We start from the raw sequence: 23,699 nt of genomic DNA on the forward strand, positions 1-23,699 counted from the left end.
AAACCAAAGAGGGTGGGTATCAGTCGATTGGCACACAAACTGACGGCAATTATAGTGAAATAGACACAGCACCTGATATGGCTAGCAAACCTAACACTTTGCTGAAGGCGGGCCCCAGAATTATAGACGATAGGATAATAAATGTTGGAATCGCTTAAAATAAGAGATCCAACGGAGGTCCGGATAAGGTGAGATTGAGGGTATACGAAAGAAACGAATACACAAGTTTTAATCTTTGCCGGCCCTGAAAAGGGCTTCTAAAAACGACGTTTATTGAAAATTTAAATCCTGTGGGTCGGGGCTATGGACTCCGGTCTTCGACGGCTCAGGTGTTCGGCGGTCGATCGGAGGGCCCTGTCGTCGTGGCGACGCCTTTAGCCCCCTTTTGCGACGTTGGCGTCTGAAAAAGAGAGATAGCGGCGGAACCGCGGCGGTAAGCGAGAGTGGAAGTATGGCTATACCAAAGATTCCCGACTCCAGGCTGCGCTCGCGAGCCTATTTGGAGGGGATAGCAATACCTTGCCTGTAACTCAAAGGTAATGCAGTGGACTGTATTATCGACTCTTCTTCTGGTGCGAAGAAGAAGTCGATGAGCGAGTGCCTAGAGAGGAGGAGGGACCTCTTCTCTTCGCCTTGCACCTTTCGGAAAGGTTCGTTTCGTACGAATCCAAGTAACTTAGGGATTGGTGAGCGGAGGGACACGCTATAACCAGCGAATTGCTGGTCCTGGAGGCTGAGGACGGCCAGAGGCTCCGCGACTCCGTTCACCTCACCGTGTGCTTCTATTCGTCACACGGGGTTGCTTCCAAACGGGGTGGCAGAGCACGACTAACGCAGAGGTGATAGGCACGTACGTTATCTCTCTCTGTTGTAGCTCGTCTCTCAGGGATCCAACAGGCAGCGGCCTATGTTGCTCCGAGACGAAAACGAGACTCAGAGAATCAGGGCAGGCCCCGATTCCAAGAGTGCAAATCTCGATCAATTGTCCCTTAAGACAAACCAGGTGCTCTTTCGTACGTATTATACGTACGAATCGAGCAGAGCAGAATCCTAGTTTGTCGGCGACAGAGGTTCAGCTTTTTAGAGCTAGTGAGATTACAAGTGTCTGGTAACCAAACTACTTGAAATCTGGAGACTTGCTAGCTGAGTTACGCTTGACGAACGGTCGCACTGACTGTGTCAAGCTTGGTTGTCGTAAGACGACTGGGGCGAGAGCCGCGCGTGTCTCCGCGAAGCGGAAGACGTGCTAAATTTTACCACTACGCGGAGCTCACAAATTATCTTTTGTTTCGTGCTAATGTAGTACGATGTACTCTCTCTCTCCTTCAGGCTCCGATGTCCCCACTCGACATCGAGCCTGAAGTTCAAAACCGTTGCTCGACGACGCTTACTTTGTTTGAACTTTAATTTTGACGACAAAAACAAGTCATACGACAGCTGATCGTGTTTTGCTGCTAGGACAACGTATGCTCCAACCGAAGGCAACCTTCGGTCGTTCACGTATACCAACAAATTACGAATCTCGCGGACGAGCCAAATGCCCGTTATATAACCGCTTTTTAAACATACCGCCCCCCTTGCACGGTCCGTGCAACGGAGAATCGGTAATGCTCTGTCGTATGCACATCGTAACGCGAGACTCGAAAGACTAATACTTTCTTCGCGAATGAGAGAGAGAGGTGCTGCAAGTGAAGTTCAATTGAAGTGAACTCACTCGCAGCGTTGTCGTAAATTCAATCAAAATATGAATTCAATTGAACTTACTTATGCGCTGGTGGAGACGCGCTCTGCTGCGGGTGTAGCTGCTGCTGTTGCTGCAGCAGCCGCATCGAGGTTTCCACCGCGATGCCGACTGCTGCGCGCGTCAGCTCCTCCAACGTCGGTCCTTGAGGCCGGGGTGGTCGCCGGGTGCGGCTGGCAGTCAGGGAGGGCCTAGCCGCCACCAAGGCCCTGGAGGTCGTCGGTGCTTGTGCCTGTTGACGGTTATCCTCCCTCGTCCTTGGTCGGGGCCTGTTGGGCGTCCTCCCGCCCGCTTGGCTCGCTGCAGCCGCGGGGGCGGTACTCTTTTCTTGGCCTCTCGGCGTTGGGGGGTCCACCGCCGGCCGCCAAAGCAGTGATGTTAATCGCTGCTCCCGGTCCCATCTGAGGGCGTACCGCCCTCCTGGGACGGTGCAGCGATACCGCCGCGTGGTGCGCGGAATGTGCTCCGGCACCCTGAGCTGTACTGGGCCCATTCTTGGTGGGCCGATGGTTATTGTCCACTCCTCTTGAGTGGTTTCTTGTACTGCTTCCTGGTGCGACTTCTCCAGTGGCGAGGGTGTACGCGTCTCTTGCTGGAGAGCCTGCTCCCCGATCTTCAAGCAGCGATCAAAGGTCGCCGAGATTTGGTTCTGCGTATTTTGTGTGTCGCTTTCCATTGCTTGATTTCTACTGACTCGGCCGGCGCGACGCTCACAACCGATTTCGGTAGCGCCCGCGATTTCGCGGGGGCGCTTTTTCCCTTGGAGAGATAGAGACGGAAATACTTCGTCTCCCCTCCCAAGGGGATTGGGGGTCAAGGAAGAGGGGGTCCCGATCGTTCGATTTTCTTCTAGAACAATCGGTCTCACCTTGGTGTCTCCCTGGTTTTTTCCGAAAATTCTTTACAGGTGTTTATTTTGCCCGCTCGACCTCGGTGCCGGTCGTCGTAGCGGGCTCATCCACGGGTAACCTACACATCCTTGTGATGGGGCGTGTGTAAGTTGACTTTGCGGTACGTACTTTTACCACACGTACATTTCCGTCTTTCCCCGGGAACACCTCCTCAATTCTTCCCATCTCCCACTGGTTGGGGGGAAGAAGAGGATTCTGCACTAGCACCAGATCTCCTGGTTGCAGTTGCAGTTGGGTGGTGCGCCACTTGTAGCGATTTTGGAGGTGCGTGAGATAATCGCGCGTCCAATGCCTCCACAGTTGCTCGTGGAATTTTTGAATCGCTCTCCAACGCGACAATCGCGAGAGTTTTTCACTTTCCATGGACTGCAGCGGAATCGCATTTAGTGGTCCACCTGTCAGGAAATGACCGGGCGTAAGAGACGCATAGTCGTCTGGGTCGTCACTCAGGGGAGCGATCGGTCGCGAGTTAAGACTCGCTTCGACCTTGCAGAGCAACGTCTGCATTTCCTCTCCCGTTGGTGTGAACTCTCCCAACGTGCGTTTCAAATGGTGTTTCACCGATTTCACGCCGGCCTCCTGCATTCCACCGAAGTGTGGGGCACTGGGTGGATTAAACCGCCACTGAATGCCCATAGCACCGCATTTATTATGCGTGTCCGTTGCAGAAAATACTGCACGACAGTGCTGTTGTAATTCTCGATCGGCACCGACGAAATTGGTTCCATTGTCACTGAAAATGCAGGACGGGATTCCTCGTCGTGCAACAAACCGATCGAGTGCGGCTAAGAACGCGCTCGTCGTGTAGTCATGGACGAGTTCGATATGGACAGCCCTCGTAGCGTAACAAACAAACACCGCGATGTACGCTTTGTGAGCTGTTTTGCCTCGGCCCGCGGAGTCGCGGACACGGTAAGGTCCCGCGTAATCCACTCCGCAATTGTCGAATGCTCTTGACGGGCGGCAGCGCTCCGGGGTCAGATGCTGCATTATTTGCGTGGACGTGTTGCCTCGCCACCTTACGCATCGCATGCATTTGTTGACCACGGTTTTCGCTGCATTTCGACAACCGAGGATCCAATAGTTTTGCCTGACAGTGTGCAAGGTCAACTGCAAGCCCCCATGCACCGTATCTACGTGGCACTGCCTAATTATTAATGTCGAAACATAATGCTTAGGCAGTATTATCGGGTGCTTGGTTTCCCATGCAAGTGTCGCATTCTCCAGTCTTCCACCGACTCGCAGGACGTCCTTATCGTCGAGGAACGGGTTGAGACTTTTTAAGGGAGATTTCACAGGGATACTGCGATGATTTTTTAAGCATCGGTATTCCTCTGCGAAATGCGCGCCCTGTATATGGCGTGCGAGGCGCTCAGCTGCGTTACGCATTTCTGCCGCCTCGATTACTTGACCGGCGTTTGACCTTTGATTGTTGCGCGACGGTCTTCGCCAACAAAGACAGTACGCCGTTACACGCAACAGTTTTCTCCATGATTGAAAGCGGAATAGAAAATCCCATTCCGGCTTCGGAGTTGCTACGTGTGCATGCGCTACGCGCTTGCTTTCATCGGTCTCAACGGAAGCTGGTATGGCGGGCCATTGCGCTTCCGCTTCGCTCAGCCAAGTCGGTCCAAACGTCCATAGGTTCGACTGCAGAAATTCTGCCGCGTCGATCCCGCGCGAATTTAAATCCGCGGGGTTCGAACGGGTCGGCACGTAACGCCATTCCGCGTTCGGGAGGGCCGTTTGGATCTTCGATACTCGGTTGGCCACTATAACCTTCCAGGTCGATGGGTGTTTTTTCAGCCAAGCTAGAGCGATAGTTGAGTCTGTCCAACAGACTACTCGATCTATTTTCATTGCAAGCGAGTCTCTCACGTGCAAGATTAGCTCGGCTAGCAGTACGGCCCCGTTCAATTCAAGAACTGGGATCGACTGTGTTTTTATTGGAGCCACTCGCGTTTTTGCCATCAACAGCGATGTAAACACACCGTTGTCTATCGTCGTCACTCTTAAATAAGTGACAGCCGAATAGGCTGCGAGCGATGCGTCACAAAATCCGTGCAGTTCCACAGAAGTCGTGTCGGCTCCATATCGGATCCATCGGGGAAGTTTCCACCTGTTCAATCTGCTCCAATCCGCACAAAATGTGTTCCACATTTTGAGCGTTTCCGCGGAAACTTGCTCGTCCCACTGGATTTTTTCCAGCCATTGGGACTGCATTAAAGTTTTCGCGCGAATCACGACTGGCGAAAGCCAGCCGAGAGGGTCGTATAATTTTGCAATTTCCGAAAACAAAGTACGCTTTGTGATCGGTGTTGCAGACGGTTGGAAACGTTGCAGATTGAAGTAGAAAAAATCTCCCGATGGAATCCATCGCAGACCGAGTACCTTTAATTCGGAATTATCGAACAAATCAAGGTCGACTGCGTGGGAGTGCGAGCTATGTGGAATATTGCCTAATAAATCTGGCGAATTTCCAGCCCACTTACGAAGGTTAAATCCACCTTGCTGTAAGAGCTCGCACGTTTGTTTACGGATTTGCTCCAACAATAGTTTGTCCGGAGCTCCCATAAACACGTCGTCAACATAGACGTCCTTCTCGAGGATAGGAGCGGCGAGCGGGAATCGGTCACCGTCCCGTTTTTTCAGCTCGAGAAGTGTTCGCATCGATAAATATGGAGCACACGCCGTACCGTAGGTCACGGTTTTTAATTCGAACGCTATGTTTCGTTCGGTTTCTGGCGTGCGCCACACGATGCATTGGAATCGACGATCCTCTGCAGCTACGAGAATTTGTCGAAACATTTTCTCGATATCTGCTACTAGCACGTATTGATACAGACGCCACCGCGTTAATACAGCGGTGATATCGTTCTGTAGCTTCGGTCCTACGTGGAGGATGTCGTTCAGCGAGCGTCCGCCCGCTGTTTTACTGGAAGCGTTAAACACGACGCGCAGCTTCGTCGTAGCGCTTTCCGTTCGAACAACCGCTCTATGTGGAATGTAGAGTCGTGTCTTGTCGAGGAACTCTAGGCGAGTCATATGACTCAACGACTCATATTCAGTGAGAAACTCACTGTATTCCCTCATGAGGGTTGGATCCAGGTCCAGTTTTTTCCTTAACCTAGTCAACGCGGAGAGAGCTATTGGAAGAGATTCTCCCAACAGCTCGTCCGGGTTTTCGTGGTTGAAGGGCAACCGAACGATGAATCGTCCCGTCGCGTCTCGCGCGACGGTTTTTGCGAAGTATTCTTCGCATTCGTCCTCGGCCTTGGTATTCACCAATTTGGAGGGAATCTCCTCTATCTCCCAGAATCTTCGTATCGCTTTGTCGAGCGATTCGAGGACGGTGCAATGCAGCGTCCTCACGGGGTTTGGGGAAGAGGTGGCTGCGTCGACCGGGCCTGACAGTATCCAGCCTAAAGCTGTTTCCTGCGCGATCGGCCCTCGCTTACCGAATCGCCGAAGCCCTGGTCGAATGATACTCGCATATGTCCCAGCTCCGATCAGCACCTCTATTGGGCGGTCTGAAGCGGGGTCAGGATCCGCGAGTGTCAGTTCACGCAACGCGGTGTATTCCGGCACGTGAACCGACGGCGGGGCACACGAGGTGATTCGGGACACCACGTATGCACTGGTGCGGAACGCCTCCTCAGTGCAACGTGTCGAACCGAACTCGATATCCACGCTATATTTTATATCCTGGGCTTTTCCGCCCCCCAAGCCCGTAACTGTGGCTGGGGTTTTCCTTCTCGCGAGTCGCAAGTCATTTGCGAGGTTCGCGGAAATGAAGGAGGCTTCCGAGCCCTGGTCTATGAGTGCACGCGCGATGCGCGTCGTGCCTCCCTTTCCTGTGACTCGCACATTTGCCGTCGGCAGAAACACAGCTGGTGTTCCGCTCTCCGTCGCACTACAGTGCGACGTCACGTCGGCGCTTGATGTAGAAGCACGAGATTTCGTGTTTACATTCGCGGGCTCACGTGCGGAGACGTTAGTCCGTCCCGCTTCCCGCTGGCCCTGCTGTGGCTTTTTCGTCGACCGACGATTGCCTGTGCCGACTTGTGGTGCGTCAAAGTGCAGAATAGTGTGATGCTTCTTACTGCACTTTGTACACGCTGCGTTCTTAGGGCAACGCGCGACTGTGTGAGTCGAAGCGAGACAGTTTATACACGACTGATTCGCTTTAATATAATGGAAGCGCAATTCAGGCGTGAGCAGCTTGAACTTTTTGCACGTTGTAATTCCGTGCGTCAGTCCGCAGAATGTACACTCCAAGGTTGGACCGGGAGAGCTTTCGACTACGGCGTTATGTTGCCGTATGCGAGGTTTTGACGTGGGGTCAACCGCTTGTTTTTGTACCGGGTTGATCAGCACGTGCAGTCTGTGCTCTTGCTCCCTGAGAAAATCCAACATCTCATTAAAGGAGGGGATTTCTTGGTTGAGCTTTTGCGTGCCCTCCCATTCCCATTCTAGGGATTGGTCCAACTTAGATTTTATCAGGATGACCAACACGTCGCTGTAATGCTCTACCTTGCGCCCCAGCTTCTGGAGCGCGGCGAGCGTTTGTTTCCAGCCGACGGTGACCTGTTGCAGGCTTTCTATGTCGCCCGTACTGATCGGCTTCAGCTTCGTGAATGTTGCGAGAAGCTGAAGCACCATGCGACGTGGGTTCCCGAATTGTTCGGTCAGGGTATCCCACGCCGGCTTGAAATTGCGATCCGCAATTTCAAGCGTGGCAATCGATGCGAGTGCCTCTCCTTCCAAGCAGCCGTTCAGATATTGCAAACGTTGCGCATCTGACAACCGTTGATCTTTGATTATGCTGGCGGTGAACAGATCCGCAAAGTGACACCACTTTCGCGGATCTCCGCTAAATCTCGGTAAATTCTGCTTGGGAAGCTCAAGCGTACTAGGCTGGCCGGTTGCTCCGGCACCCGCGGTATTCCCGGGGTTACCGAATCCAGCCGATTCCTTTTCCTGTATGAGGCTGTCCAATTCCGTCATCAGGAAGTTCTGAGCTTCATGGAACGCATCTTCTGCATCATCCATCGTGCTCTCGCCGAAGAAGGGTATGACCTTCCGCTTGCTGTCAGGGACCTCCTTTTTGAGCTGTTTAACTCGCTCTTGGATGTCCCTCCAAACGTCAGTTACATACTCCAACTTCTGCTTGAGGAGAGAGATGGTATAATTATTTCGCCCCTTTTTCTTCAGATTAGTCACGAGTCGGGTCATTCCCCGAATTCGTGACTGAATATCCTCCATCTCGACCTCCAGGGCAGGAAGAGTCAACTGCTCCTTTACGGGGTTCGACATGGTGATATACTTCGAGAGGTAAACACTGCTCGAAGGTCAACCTGAAGTGATCGTTTCTTTCACCCTTTCTCAACCTTTCAATCCGGCTCGAAGGACCTTATGTTGGAATCGCTTAAAATAAGGGATCCAACGGAGGTCCGGATGAGGTGAGATTGAGGGGATACGAAAGAAAACGAAGACACGAGTTTTATATTTTGTCGGCCCTGAAAAGGGCTTGGAAACGACGTTTATTAAAATCTGTTTTCTGGGGCTGGGCGCTGGCTCCGGTCCTCGTCGGCTCGAATGGACGGCGGCGGATCGGAGGGCCTTGGCTGGTGGTGACGCCGGCTCCCCTTAGCGACGTTGGCGTCTGAAAAAGAGAGATAGCGGCGGAACCGCGGCGGTAAGCAAGAGTGTAAATCTAGCTATACCAAAGATTCCCAACTCCAGGCTGCGCTCGCGAGCCTATTTGGAGGGGATAGCAAAACCTTGCCTGTAACGCTAAGGTAATGCAGTGGACTGTATTATCGACTCTTCTTCGGGTGCGAAGAAGACGTCGATGAACGAGTGGCTTGAGAGGAGGAGGGACCTCTTCTCTTCGCCTTGCACCTTTTAGAAAGGTTCGCTTCGTACGAATCCAAGTAACTTAGGGATTCGTGAGCGGAGGGACACGCTATAACCAGCGAATTGCTAGTCCTGGAGGCTGAGGACGGCCAGAGGCTCGGCGACTCCGTTCACCTTACCGTGTGCTTCTATTCGTCACACGGGGGTTGCTTCTAAACGGGGTGGCAGAGCACGAGTAACGCAGAGGTGATAGGCACGTACGTTATCTCTCTCTGTTGTAACCCGTCTCTCAGGGATCCAACAGGCAGCGGCCTTTGTTGCTCCGAGACGAAGACGAGACTCAGAGAATCAGGGCAGGCCCCGATTCCAAGAGTGCAAATCTCGATCAATTGTCTCCTAAGACAAACCAGGTGCTCTTTCGTACGTAGTATACGTACGAATCGAGCAGAGTTTCCTAGTCTGTCGGCGACAGAGGTTCAGCTTTTTAGAGCTAGTGAGATTTCAAGTGTCTGGTAACCAAACTACTTGAAATCTGAAAACTGGCGAGCTGAGAGGCGCTTGACGTACGGTCGCACTGACTGCGTCAAGCTTGATTGTCGAAAGACGACTGGGGCGAGAGCCGCGCGTGTCTCCGCGAAGCGGAAGACATGCCAAATTTTACCACTACGCGGCGCTCACAAATTATCTTTTGTCTCGTGCTAATGTAGTACGATGTACTCTCTCTCTCCTTCAGGCTCCGATGTCCCCACTCGACATCGAGCCTGGAGTTCAAAACCGTTGCTCGACAACGCTTACTTTGTTTGAACTTTAATTTTGACGACAAAAACAAGTCATACGACAGCTGATCGTGTTTTGCTGCTAGGACAACGTATGCTCCGACCGAAGGCCACCTTCGGTCGGTCACGTATACCAACAAATTACGAATCTCGCGGACGAGCCAAATGCCCGTTATATAACCGCTTTTTAAACACTAGAACTAATTTACGAACTACACCTAAATCTACTATATAAAACTATTTTACTCTACCCTAACTAAAACCCGCTTGATAGCGATCTGGAAAACGCACAATTCTTCCAGAACGCGTCGAAAAACGGTTGCGTTCTCTCTGAACCTCGCTCGGCGGAGGTCGATCTACATTCGGTAGAGATCGATCTGTATTCCGATTCTCCCTTACGACAGTTTCCTTTCGAATGACTACCTCGCCTTCATCAACCTGTTCCTCCAAATCTTCAGGGATGATGAAAGCAGGTTTCAGACGGTCAATACTAATTCTTATGTGCTTGCCCCGTATATCAATTAAAAAATTCTTTTCCTCTCTTTGAACGACTCTATACGGTCCGTCATATGACGTTTGTGCAGGGCTTTTTACCGCGTCATGACGTACAAACACATAAGGTGTCGAAAACAATTCTTTAAAAATAAACGATTTTCCTGAACCGTGTCGCTTGACAGGTTGTGGTTTTACCTTGTCAAAGTGTCGCTTTAAACGCAAAACAAAATCTGAATTAGGATTATGATTGCTTGCTAAGAAAAATTCCGCAGGCAAACGAACATTAGTGCCATATACTAATTCGGCCGATGTTGCCTTTAAATCGGCTTTAATAGCCGTACGTATACCTAACAGGACAATGGGTAAAATCTCGACCCAATTGTCGGTATTGTGACACTTGATTGCGCATTTCATTTGGCGATGAAATCTTTCCACCATGCCATTTGCCTGGGGGTGATACGCTGTTGTATGTATGTGTTTCGTACCAAGCAATCTACACAATTCCTTGAATAACTGGGATTCGAATTGGCGTCCTTGATCAGTTGTAATTCTCAACGGCACGCCAAAACGAGCAACCCAAGTCGAGATAAAAGTTGAAGCAACCGTCGATGCCTCCATGTCAGCTATAGGTGTAGCTTCCGGCCAACGAGTGAATCTGTCAATGCACGTCAGACAATACCTATAACCTTGGGAAAACTGCATTACCACAATGTCCATGTGGACATGTTCGAATCGTCCAGCAAAGTTCCCAAAATTGCCTATCGGTGCACTAACATGCCGAGAAATTTTCGACCGCCGACATGGTATGCATGAACGTGCCCACGTTCGTACGTCCTTATTAATTGCTGGCCAAACAAAACGCTCAGCAATTAACTTCTGAGTGGCCCTGATTCCCGGATGAGACAAATTATGCAACAAATTAAATATTCGACGGCGTAAAGTTCTTGGTACGAACGGTCGTACCGCGTCTCGCGTCACGTCGCAATAAATATCTATACCGCTTTCCGGAAATCGTATCTTTCGAAGTTGCAACGCGCAGGAACGAGATGATAGAATCTGTTGCAATTCTACATCATCTCGCTGCATATCTACCAAAGTTGAATGATCAACTGCTTTAGATATGACATTAATATGACGGATATCCGTAGTAAACTGACTAATAAAGTCTAAGTACCGGAATTGACGTGGTGAACACTTTTCGAGACTCTGGTTAAACGCAAAAATTAGCGGCTTATGGTCAGTAAAAATCACAAAGTCTCTTCCTTCGACAGCGTACCGAAAACGCTTTACAGCACTATATACCGCTAATAATTCGCGATCATATGCACTATATTTTCGCTGTGTTGAAGAAAGAGTCTTTGTGAAAAACCCTAACGGTTGCCAGGCATCGCCTACCTGCTGCTGCAATGCCGCTCCCATCGCATAGTCCGAAGCGTCCACGACAATACCTATCGGTGCGCCAGGTATCGGATGCGCAAGCATCGTCGAATTAATAAGGGCGGATTTTGCAGCCGAAAACGCATGTACCGCTTCTTCATTAAGAGTAACTGCGGTATTTCCCCTTTTTGTGCCTTTGAGAAGATTATTCAGAGGGTACAATATTTTCGCTGCGCCAGGAATAAATCGGCGGTAGAAATTAAACATTCCTAAAAACCTCCTTAACTCTTTAATCGTTCCTGGTTTCGGGTAATTAACAATAGCATCAATTCGCTCCGGTAGCGGTTTGACACCAAATTCATTTACTACGTACCCCAAGAATGTAATCTCCCTAACTCCGAAAATACATTTCGCGGAATTAATTACCACTCCGTAATCTTGTAGGCGTTTGAATAAAATGCCTAAATGCTTCGCATGCTGCTCTTCGTTTTCCGACGCTATTAAAAAATCGTCAATATACGCATAAACGAAATCTAAACCGCGCGTGATTTCGTCTACGAAACGCTGGCATGTCTGAGCAGCATTGCGTAACCCAAACATTGTATTCACCGCCTCAAAGAGACCAAAAGGGGTTGTAATTGCTGTTTTTTCTACGTCTTCTGGCGCTATCGGTATTTGGTGGTAAGCGCGCACCAAATCGATCTTCGAAAATACCTTTTTCTCATATAATCGTTGCGCAAAATCTTCTATGTGTGGCGGAGAATACTTATCCGGCACCGTTCTAGCGTTAAGCGCCCTGTAATCTCCACACGGTCGCAGACTTCCATCCTTTTTTGGCACAACGTGCAAGGGGGAAGACCATGGACTCCTTGATGTCCTTATTACTCCTTGCTGCAGCATAAGCTCGAATTCCGCTTTCACCGCTTTGAGGCGATCTGGAGCGAGACGTCGAGGTTTGCTGCATACTGGTGGTCCAGGTGTTGTTTTTATGTAGTGCTGCACCTTGTGTTTGATCAATTCTCTCCGAAAAACTGGAGGACGGGTTAATTCGGGGTACTCGGCCAATAGTTTGTGGTACACCGAATCACCAAACACTGTTTTGATCGCGGTAACCTCAGCACTTACGCCACAGCCGTTTATTGTCAGTTTCGTGATGGAATCGACTAATTGTTTATTCCGCGGATCCACCAATAACCCATAATGGCACAAAAAATCTACGCCGATTATAGGGGAGTTCACGTCGGCTATCACGAAAGACCACGTAAAACTTCGTCGAAGCCCAAAGTCTAAATCGACCGCGATCGTGCCATACGTTGCGATGCACGTGCCGTTTGCCGCGAAAAGTTCATACACACTTTTTGGAGGCGATTCACGCAATAATCTTCGCGGGTATACACACAGATTGGCGCCTGTGTCTATGAGGAACGACAGTTTTGAACGTCTGTCTTTCACGAAAATGCGGCGTGAATTTAAACCGTCGTCGAGTGCCGCGTTCACGGACGGCTTTTCTCGTTTCCCGAGATCCATTTACACGGTTCGCGACATTTCGTCGCGCGCTCCCCAAAACGAAAGTGGTACCAGCACAAATCCTTATCTTCAGGACGACGCGATGAACCAGCGCTGGGATGCCTGCGTCCTCGCGTTCGACTGGAACTCCGACCTCGTGGTCGCGAAGAAGATCGTCGTCGATCTCTTGCCAACTCGCTGATCTGGAGTCGAAGTTCACGCATTTCTTCCCGCCTCTGCCTGATTTCTGAATCGCCTGACACCATTTCCATTCGACCACTCTCAGGTCGAATCTCGTGTATCCGGTCGGCCAACTCAGTCAATGCAGCGGCATTTGACTCCGGAACAGCTGCCAGGACCCTCTGTATATTCGCGGGCAATCGATTCTTCCATAGGGTGATTATGAAATCTTCCGGAATGGAAGACGTTGCCAATGACTTCAGGTGTCTGTAAAACTGGGAAGGCGTGCGATCCCCGATCTGCTCGTTCTCCATCAACTTTCGCACTCGCGATCCATCCGATTCCGATAGTCTTTTCGTTAATTCACGTTTCAAGAATTCATACTGTCCGTTTTCGGGAGGATTTAAAATTACATCACCCACTTGCTCGGCGTACTTTTCGTCCAAGTGAGCAATCACTAAGCTGAACTTCACTTCGTCCCGTGTGATATGCGCGGAAGTAAACTGAGCTTCCACTAACCGAAACCATAATGCAACATTATGTGGCCAAAAACGAGGAAATCGTAACGTTTGCTGACTCACTATGCTACTTTCACTGCCTATAGTCGCGACGTTATCACTTAAATCACCCGCGGGATGCGCCATTATTAATTATCTTTCGTACACGAAATCCTCACTCACGTACGCGTCGTTACACCCTCAGATCACGTCGGGGTCACCAATGTGGGATATTCGTGTCAGGAAAAATAAAGCACGGACTTAAAAATCAACAAAATGGATTTATTTAAGTCGCGTAAAAATGTGAGACTTGCTAGACGTGTTGCTCAAGTCAATCCTCAAGTTCAACTCCTCGACAACACGATTCGCTTTTCCCATCACCCTGCATGACGAGGTCAAATTTCTAAAAAGGCGTACTGGTGGGAGTAGCCCTTAGCGACAACGCGAAGTTGGAAAAACCCAACGCTTCGCAGGCTCTGGGAAATCCCGTTCGAAGGTCGATCGCCAAAAGTCATAAAAACATCTGCTTGGCAAATGTGACCATTGCCTGCGACGATGCACAAATTTTTCCGCTACGCTATTCACAGGTACCCCCACAGTTTCCTATATTTTTCTTATAAAACTAGCAAATTTAGCAAATTTTTTTACTAATTCTATTATTTCATTTATCCTGTGCTTACATACGAACTCTCACATGCCTGTCTCGTTGATTACGCTGTTAATATTATAATTTATCCTTATTTTACGCTTTTTGTCTCTTACAGCTTAAATTGCTTCATTTTCTACAATAAAAAATTTTTTCTTCTCTAATCGTATTCTAGAGGCTTTTATCTGCAGTCCCCAGTTAGTTGCAACTTCGTATCGCCTCTAGTTTTCTTCCAAAATTGATCCAAACATTTTTTGAACTCGTAAAAATGTTCCGATCGCCACGAAACTTTCCAGTTTTGTAGGTTTCGTCTTGATCTTCATTTTATGTCCTGTTCATTTTTTCCCTACTCCTTTTAGTTTTCCCGCAAAACGCTTCCAAATATTTTTTGAAAACTTAAATTTCAACTGATTTGTCTGAAACTTTATATGTGGGTTTTATTTATCATTCTGGTTCTTTTTTGTCCTATATTCTTTTTCTCTATCTCTGCTAGTTTCTGAGTTATGACCGTTTTTAAACTAAATTTTCAATTTTCGTAAAAACCTTTCGTCTCAGTACTTAGTTTTCCTCATTCTGTCTTCAATTCCGCGTAGTGAAAATTCATCTTTTTCTACGTCTAAATTTCTATTCTATCAGTCTAACCTCTATTTTATTTATGAATATACTTTATTTATTTATTCGTCAACCTATTTTTGCTTCGGTTTCTTCCTTTAACCTATTCTCATAACTTTTTGATTTCTTTATCTATTCGTTTAGTTCTATCTCCTAATTTCTATCCTCATTTTCGAATATTCGTTTTCGTTTTGTCTTTTCGCCAGATAGTTATATTACTTCTAACCCAGACCTAACCGTCTTAATGTTTTCGTCTCTGTGTTTCGTGTCTTCTGTCCTTGTCTTACTTATTTGTCCTATTTGTCTTACTTTGTCTCTCTTGTAGTCATCCGCGCACTGCGCGGAGACTACCTTGGCCTTTCTAAATTAATTTTCTACTCCAATTCCTCTCTAATATCTACCTTTTTTGGTAGATTTCTCCTAATTTGGACCCGTTCTGTTTGAATCCGTAGTTCAAAAAATTTTAGCATGTTTTGTTTTTTGGATCCCTATTTTCTCATAAAATAATCTTAATTTTACTATTCCCGCTCTGCTATATTGTTCGCCGTAATCAACAAGACATCATGTTCACATAGAGTGTCGTAAAAAATTGCCCTATCTTTAATTATTTCTACTTATTTATCCGCCACGTGCTATCGACTTCGTCCGCCATTTTGCGTCGCTATCGCTCGCGGCGCCTGTATTACCGACGCCCTCCATACATCTGTATTAGCCATCTTGTCGGTGTACATGCTCCACGTTAAATTTTCGCGTGCCATCTTGTGAGCAAGTACATGTATGTCATGAATTTCTTTCAAAATTCGCGCCTCTAGTACCTCTTTTCTCCTGACTTTAAATCTATTCCTGCATGAATTCTATGTTATTAGTCTAATTATTCTAACAGTTTTTTAGCTACTCGATCTTCTACGTTTTATCTTACTTTTTCTATGCTTATTCCTACTATCCTACTTCGATTTTATGCTAGTTAATTTACATTTTATCCTATTTCGTTTACATTATAAATTTAAATTATAAATTCTTAATTTCTAGCTTCTTATCTAGATTCTCTTTACGAGATTTCTCCTACTCGTGTGTCCTGGTGTGTCTTATTTATCCTATTCTAGTATACATATGTTTTCTATTTCTCGCATTAATATATACATGATTTTTCTTCTTCTTACTTTTACTTTTTCAGGTGCTTCCGGGAATGACTCCAGTGGCGTTGCTTCTGTTCCGAGACTCAGGAATCGCTGAGAATTTCCACAGCTTTGAGACGATTCGCTCCTTTGGGCCTGGTCCTGCTTCCTTGCTTTGCTCAGGATCCCTCCGTCGCTTTTCGCCTCTCTGCGTCAGTTCATCGCAGTGTCTCGTCAACTCTGAGCCTCCACCTTCTGGTCCATCCCCGGATTTCCTGCAAAAGTTTTTTACGCGCTAAGTATTCTTATATTTTTGTAGACCTAGTATAGTTTTTATCTTATTTTCTATTCATTTATACTTAACTTATTTTTGCTTTTTCAGGTTTCTAGCTTCTTTTTAGAGATCCATCATCCTCCAGGCGTCTCCGGACTCCAGATCTTCTTCCACGTCTACTGTCGGTATGTTTTCTTCTCCCTCTTCTTCTAGTCTTCTCTCCTCTTCTTCTTTACTTCTCAGAATGCTTTTACAATACTTAGAAAAAGCATTCCAGGCCTTCTCTTCCTCGATTATCTTCTTCATTATCGTACCCATGTTTAGGAGTTCCTTGGGTATCCCCATTTCATTTGCCAGTGTGGTTCTCTCAGTTTCCCATCTGTCACATTTTTCCAGTGTATGCTCTGGGGTGGCTGTGATGCCGCGATGGTACCAGCATTCGTCGCTCGGAGCCTTTCCAATTCTTTTCCTGAATGAGTTAAAGACTCCGTGCCCTGTTAATGCCTGGGTCAAATAAAAATTTAACTCCCCGTGCTTTCTATTTTTCCAGGGTTCGATGTGGGGGATGAGCCTAAACGTCCATCTCCCCACGATCTCTCCTTCCCATTGCCTTTGCCACTTTTCCATGGAGACCTTTGACGCCTCCTTCCTCAACCATCTTTTTAGTTTCTTCCTCACTTCCTCTTGTTCTCCGCCTTCTGGGATGTCCAGGTTTGCCTCGACGATGTCCGGGGGTCTTCTCGGTGTTCCGTCTTCCGTTATCTGGATTCCGCCGATCGTTATGCGCTCTTCATCGTAGCCTCCCTCGGCATATCTCGTGGCTGTCGCTCTCCTCGGCCTTCTTCTTTCCTCCACATCCTCCAGGAAATATTTCTCCCACGCGTACAGGTCCCTCCTTTCTTCCACCTTGATCGTCCACGGGGTTATTCCCGTAAGAACGCTCAGGGTTTCTACCGGGACTCTCCTGTACGCCGATGCGATCCTGGCTAATCCTATCCTTTGGGTCCTGCGAATCAGTGTTCTATTTATTTGATTGTATATGGCCCCCGCCCAAATCGGTGCTCCATATAATATTATCGACTCCATGGTGCTATATAGGAGCCTTCTCGATTTCTGGCTCGTCCCCATCAGGTTCCCCATCAGGCGGCTCAAAGCGGCCATCGTCTTGACCGCTTCGTTTGTTACCTTGGTGATGTGGCTCCTGAATGTTTTGCCTCTATCGAATGTTACTCCTAGGTATCTAATCTCTGGACTGGGCGCGATTTGTACTCCTCCCACTCTGCAAAAGAAATTTTCCTCCACTCTCTTGTTATTTAGTAGCATTATTTCTGTTTTTTCCTTTGCAAGTTCCAGTCCCGTTTCTCCTAACCATGTCTGAATTCTATCTATCACCTCTTCGATTTTTTGCTTCAGGTCTACGACCGTTCTACTCTCGATCGTAATACCTACGTCGTCCGCGAATGCGATAATTTTCGCATTCCCGGGTAGTTCCAATTTTAGTAGATCGTCATAGACCAAGTTCCAACAGGTAGGGCCGATCACCGAACCCTGCGGGACTCCCATCTGCATCTCCAGTTCTATGCTGGATCCCAGAGTACTGTAATTTATAAATCTGTCTCTGAAGTAATCTCTTACCATCCGGACGAGGTAATGGGAGACTTCTCTTCTTTTCAGTTCCTCTATGATCTTGTTCCATTTCAACGAGTTAAAGGCGTTCTTAATGTCCAGAGTAACCAGAGCTGCAAATTTCTGTAGCTCAGTCGCCCTTTTCGCAGCTGTCCTCACTCTTTCCATCGCATCCGTTGTTGCTCTTCCCTTAACAAATCCGTACTGGTTTTCCGCGAATGGCTTTTCTCCAAGTTCTCCCAGCAACCTCGCCCGAAGGACGTACTCCATCAGTTTCGGCACCGATCCTATAATGCATATTGGCCTGTAAGCAGAGGGAGTCGCAGGGTCCTTACCTTCTTTTGGGAGGAGGATGGTTCTCGCTGTCTTCCATTCCTCAGGCCACTTCCCTCTGTGAATTATGCCGTTAAGTAACGCAGCGAAGCAGTCAGGCTTGTAGTTTGCCAGCCCCTTGGTTACCATCATAGGAATCCCGTCCAGTCCCGGAGCTTTCTTTGGATGGAGATGTTTCGCTGCTTCCAGGATGTCTTCCCTTGTGATTGGGGGGAAAGTATGATCCACTCTCCAGTCCGTTGTTCTGTCTTCTTCTCTCCTCGCTTCTAGAGTATCGTCATTTCTATTAACCAGGCGTGGGAAGAGGGTCCTCAAAACTTCTCCTGCGAACTCCGGTGACAAGTCAGCAGGAGGGGAATTTCTCTTGGTCTGTTTCATTACCTGCTTATAGGGTTTCCCCCATATATCTGTGTCGACCGTGTCGCAAATCTCCTTCCATAGCCTGTCTTTTTCTTTTAAAATTAATGCATTTAATTTCTTTTTTTGGCTATTTTAAAGAGATAGCTTACCGCATCGGCTTCGTCTTCCCTTCCTCTTCTCCTGGCTCTTTGCATTTCTCTCCTTAGTTTTTGAGCTCTTCCCCTTGCCTCCCCTATCTCCTTCGTCCACCAAGTGTTTGAGGCTCCCCTCCTTCCGCCCGTCGCTTTTTCCATCGCATGGTCGCACACCTCTGGGATGGAGTCTAGGATGTTTTTCTGTTCCTTGCTTGTGAACCTAATTTTCCCTTCCAGTCCTGCCGTCCTGATTTTTTCGTCGAAGGCTCTTTTTAGTTTCTCCGTGTCTAGTGTTGTCACCTTCCACTTCTGCGTCATTTCTTTGCTCCGCATCGTTTCTTCTCGCAACGTCACTGTTGATAAAATATATTTATGATCCGAGGCAGTCTCTTTGTCAATTACCCTGGAGGTACAATCTCCTCTTTTCTGTAGGTCTCGCTGGGTTGCCAGAAAATCGATATTCGATCTGGCGTTCCCCTTCTCGAATGTGTGTCCCCCCAGTGGTTTAATGGGGAAGATTCGTCCTTTCAGTAGCTCCTCCAAGAGTATTGTCCCCTTCTTATTTTGTTCTTTGGAACCCCACGCTGGCGATTTCGCGTTGAAATCTCCCCCAATAATGACCCTCCTTCTCTTTCTCCTTTCCTCATTTACGAAGGTCATCGTTTTCTTCACCCTATTGGCATATTCTTCGTTAGTAATATTAGGTGAATAATAAACGCTTACCAGCGTGAGGTTCCCAATTCTTGCTGCCACGAAATCCTCCTCCTCTCTGTTTCCGTCCTCAAAGTTATTGAGTCCTCTCAAGCCAGTGATCCAAATTGCGGCCCCGTTTCTTCTGCTAAATATCCAATTTCCTGGATTGTATAGTGGTTCCGCGATTAGGACGACGTCCGCTTTAACCTCAACCACCGTCTGGGCGAGCAGGTAGTGCGCTAGCCTGCAATGATTGAGGTTTATCTGTAGAATTTTTATCTGGAGGGCCTTTCATTCCTCCCCCACGCCTGTTGTTTTATGTATGCCCTATATTGAGGACAGTTTGCCGCCCCTGCTACATGTTCTGCTTTTGCTGCTGGAATTCCTGCCCTTGTGCACAGGATGCAGCATCTCGTTGCCTGGCAGTTGTTTAATTGGTGGCCGTCCCCTCCGCATCTCCTACAGACCTCTCTTCCCCTTAATTTCTCCTGGCAGGTGTAGCTCATATGGCCGAGTGCGTGGCACCTGAAACATCTTACCAGATTAAAGGTTTTTCACTATCCTGCAACTAGTGTATCCTATCCTGACCCTGGCCCCATCCTGCATTTTTTTTCCGAGATGCAGGTCGGGAGATTTACTATTGCTGTCTTCGTGCCTGAGTAGCCGATCCTCAAGGTCTGGGTTAGGTCTGGGTTAGGTCTGGGTTAGCAGTGCTGACCAGTCTTCAGACGCGAAAGCATCTTTTGAGCTTCCGGAGTATTACTTCCAAGTTTCTCGTGTACGAACGCTAGTGATTGTTGTTGCGTGTGGTAGCATCGCTGGCATCGCGGACAAGCGAAGTGAATTTCTTTGGACTTTCATCTCTCTCATCGCATCTCTCTCAACTCTGAACACTTGTAGTGACAGGATTACTCGAGCTTCGACTTTTTGTTTTGTGTGTGTAGTGCCTACCACGTGAGATCCAGGCAAAGACGAAGCGCGAAGGGACGCGACAGACCACCGTGCTTGAGGCTCTATTAAGGTAGGACACTGACCAGTATCAGCGAATATTTGCGGAGCGAGGAAGCCACCCTCCGTGGTTCTCTCTCGCGCAGGACGAGGAGGAGCTTTCTTCGTCTCCTATGCTCCTCGTCCTTTGCGTCATCATCACCGACATCTTCTTCTCATTTCATCTGCTTGTGTCTCTCTCTCTTTTACACGATACATGTGCGTGCGTGCATGTGTGTACATGTACGCATGTATCTCTACGCGAAGAAAAGATTCCGAACGAAACGCACCGGGCAGATACGATAGCGCGATCGAAAGGGACGCGACGGGCACGCGAAGTTTAGCATGTAAAAGAATTAAATCCACGAAAGGCGAGTCGAGAGCGAGCGATACAACGATAGGATTAGCGGGATCGAAACGATAGAAGCACGGGATAGCCTCGGGAACACTTCCATCCCCTTCCACGAATATTCTTCAGTCGTCGGGAAAAATTATCTTTCCATTTTAGCATTTTCAATTCCTCCGTCGCTTCACGACAAAAAAAAGTTATTCAGTAGTCGAATCGAGACGCGGGGGAGCCTCGGACGAATCCTCGAGGCAAGAGACCACGAGCCTAATGGGAGAGTTGTCTTACACGGCTCTCGCTGGAGTACATTTTATTCTTACAAACATTTCACGCAGATGCGTGGACTTCCGAGTAGAAGTAGAGGATAGGCAAGCTCGTGGTTTCTCGGAGAAGAAAAGTCTGAATCTCCCGCGAAGGAAATGATCGAATAGAAATATCACGCCACGCCAACACACACTATTCTCTCCTCTCTCATCTTTTTCATTCTTACCGCGAAACGTTCCGTCGGCATAATGTCAAGAGTAGCGTAACTTCACTTCTCTATAAATTTTCTCGCGGGACGTCGAAGGGGGCGATCCATACTGTACTGCACCGAACGGGCTAATAAGATAGGGCGCTGCTTCGGAGATGATCCCGTGACAGTCCGTAGAATATAGAACCGCGAGACGTTCAAGGGGGTGGCGGACCATAATGCGCTGCCCGCAAGGGTGAGAGATATAGGGCGCTGCTTCCGAGACGATCTCGCGGACTTGCTCGCACGAGGGGATGGATTCCTCCCCCTCTCATAATAATTGGCGTCGTCCTCTTACGGCGAACGCCTCGATGATGAGAGTCTCGACCACTGGATCCGCGGACGGCAGAGGGGCTAGACTGTAGAAGCACGCGGTAGAGTTCTCGCCCACCCACTTGCTGTAGAGTAACGCGGGGACGACGCCCGCCGGGCTACTCGCCGACGGCGCGGAGCGCGGCGACAGGGGGGCGCGGAGCGCGGCCTCCTCGTACGGAGGACGCCCAAGACGAATCCTTCTCGGGGGAGAAGCGACCGTCCGGTAGAGCCAACATCCCGAGCCGCCGAACGGGTGGCGGGCCATACTGCGCTGCCGCCGCGGGTAGAGAGATAGGGCGCCGCTCGGGAGGCGATCTCGGGAGACAACCCATTCGTTCGCGGTACAAAGCAGACCTTCCGGTAGAGCCAATATCGCGAGACGTCGAAGGGGCGGCGGGCCATACTGCGCTGCCGCCGCGGGTAGAGAGATAAGGCGTCGCGAAGGGGCGGCGGGCCATACTGCGCTGCCGCCGCGGTCAGAGAGATAGGGCGCCGCTCGGGAGGCGATCTCGGGAGACCCCCAAGACGAATCGTTCTCGGTAGAAAAGCGACTGTCCGGTGGAGCCGATATCGCGAGACGTCGACGGGGCGGCGCGCCATACTGCGCTGCCGCCGCGGTCAGAGAGATAGGGCGCTGCTCGGGAAGCGGCCTCGGGATTCGCGACACACCCGCACACGCCCGCCCGCCGACGGGACAGTGCGACCAAGGCTTATCCGCTCGTGCTACTGCCGAGTCGGATCGCACGAGGATGTCCCTGAGGAGGGCCTTTTCATTTTCATTTTCATTTTTCTTTCTCTCGACCCCGTTTTCGCATTCTGTCATACATAAAATTCCTTTTATATATATACACGAAAGGGGAAGTGATCTTCGGGGAGACTCGAGCAGAAAGGGTTCCAGGGGGAGGGTCGTCCTCAATAGCCCTCTCTAAAATTAAGAAAATTCTGTTAAAGAAATTCACGAGAAATCGGAACGACGAGGGCTCGAGTTTCCTAGAGGATCGTTTCTCGAAATTTTTCCATGCTGGTGAGACGATCCTTCTCAGCTAAAGTAAGCAGAGTAGAGTGTAGCTTACTTTGTAAACAGAGGTAACAAAAAACCACGAGACATTGAATGAATGGCGGACCATACTACGCTGCCTAAAGTGTTAGAAAGATAGGGCGCTGTTCTGAAAATGATCTCGAGGACGCGAAAACTTTGCACGAGAATTCAATTCTGGATGCACAAATTTAATTTAACACAAATAACGAGTAGGAAATTTTCAAAATAGACACGCGAGGTAGAACTCCCGAGGAGAGAGAGATAGGGGGGCAGACTCGTATTGCTAGCGGAAGGCATGCGAATGGAGACGTTGCCCTTCTCTCTTCTTCGAGGGTCGTTGTTAAAACATAGATGCAGTAAAGTTGCGAAATTTCCTCGGACATGAGCGAGAGGAGGAGAGAGCTCAACCGATGGAAGAAAAAGAGTGTATGGGATAAAGCACTCTCGCGGGAGAGAAGAGTTAATTGATAGAATATTTGATTTGATTTCATTAAGATCGCTCGCCACGGTGTAAAGAAACTGTGGGGGCGGCACGCTGAGGGGGAGGGGATCATGAGCAATTCATTGTGTGCTGTGCTGTGGTGTGATTTGCAGTGAAGGTGTGAGTTTACTTTGCATGGAAAGTTTAAAGCGAGAAACTACACGCAGCAACTGGAAGATCGAGGGAAGGGAAGGGAAGGGAAGGGTCAATGGGCACAAAATTAGAAAAACTTTTTGTTCAAGTAGCAGGGCGACGAGTAGAAAATGAAATTATATAGAAACAAAATCAAGAAAACGCGAAGCAGTAAGATGACGCGATAGAATCGAAATAGTTCGAAATGTACGCGAGACGTTATACAAACAACGATCGAAGTGGTGAAAACAGAAGACTCGACACCAGAAAGGGAAGGTTCTGGAAAAATAAACACGCGAGGGAAAGTCATTAGGCGCGTTGGGTACTTTAACAATCGTAATTCAAAAAGTCAAATAATTCGGAAATACGAACATTGTAAAAGGGGGGAAGCGACGGACAATGCAGGAGCAAGGGGCGGTCGAGAAAAAGTAACGGTACTCGGTGGACGAAAAGGTCACGGGGCGAACACTCGTCGGCACGCAAATAATAGGATAATAAAAAAATTCGAAACGACTAGGAAAACATTTGTTTGGGACACGGAAACGCGAGAGAATACAAATTAGAGAATACAGACACGAACGGGATAAGCGGAGTTAGGTACGGGAAAATGAATAAGGGTATCGTTGTAAAATTTATACAAGTCACGAGACGAATTAATCGACGAGAGGACGCGAACATGAGAATAGCGGATGAAACGGCGTGAGGTACGCGTCGCGACAAGGAAACGCGTCAAAATATGCACGCTGACGCGAG

General features: G+C 48.6%; 1 protein-coding gene across 1 annotated transcript; it reads right to left on the reverse strand.

Annotated features, from left to right (window-relative positions):
- Positions 1 to 270: 270 nt before the first annotated feature.
- LOC143186593 (uncharacterized) lies at positions 271 to 7,968 on the reverse strand. Its single transcript, XM_076390276.1, has 6 exons — positions 2,671 to 7,968; positions 1,765 to 2,621; positions 1,656 to 1,713; positions 1,582 to 1,612; positions 1,122 to 1,203; positions 271 to 400 (listed from the first exon to the last, which is right to left on the reverse strand). Exons 1-6 carry the CDS (start codon positions 7,966 to 7,968, stop codon positions 271 to 273), a joined length of 6,456 nt encoding a protein of 2,151 aa, XP_076246391.1.
- Between the last annotated feature and the right edge of the window lie 15,731 nt (positions 7,969 to 23,699).

Source organism: Calliopsis andreniformis, unplaced genomic scaffold (genome assembly GCF_051401765.1).
Source record: "Calliopsis andreniformis isolate RMS-2024a unplaced genomic scaffold, iyCalAndr_principal scaffold0017, whole genome shotgun sequence".
Taxonomy (NCBI): Eukaryota; Metazoa; Arthropoda; class Insecta; order Hymenoptera; family Andrenidae; genus Calliopsis; species Calliopsis andreniformis.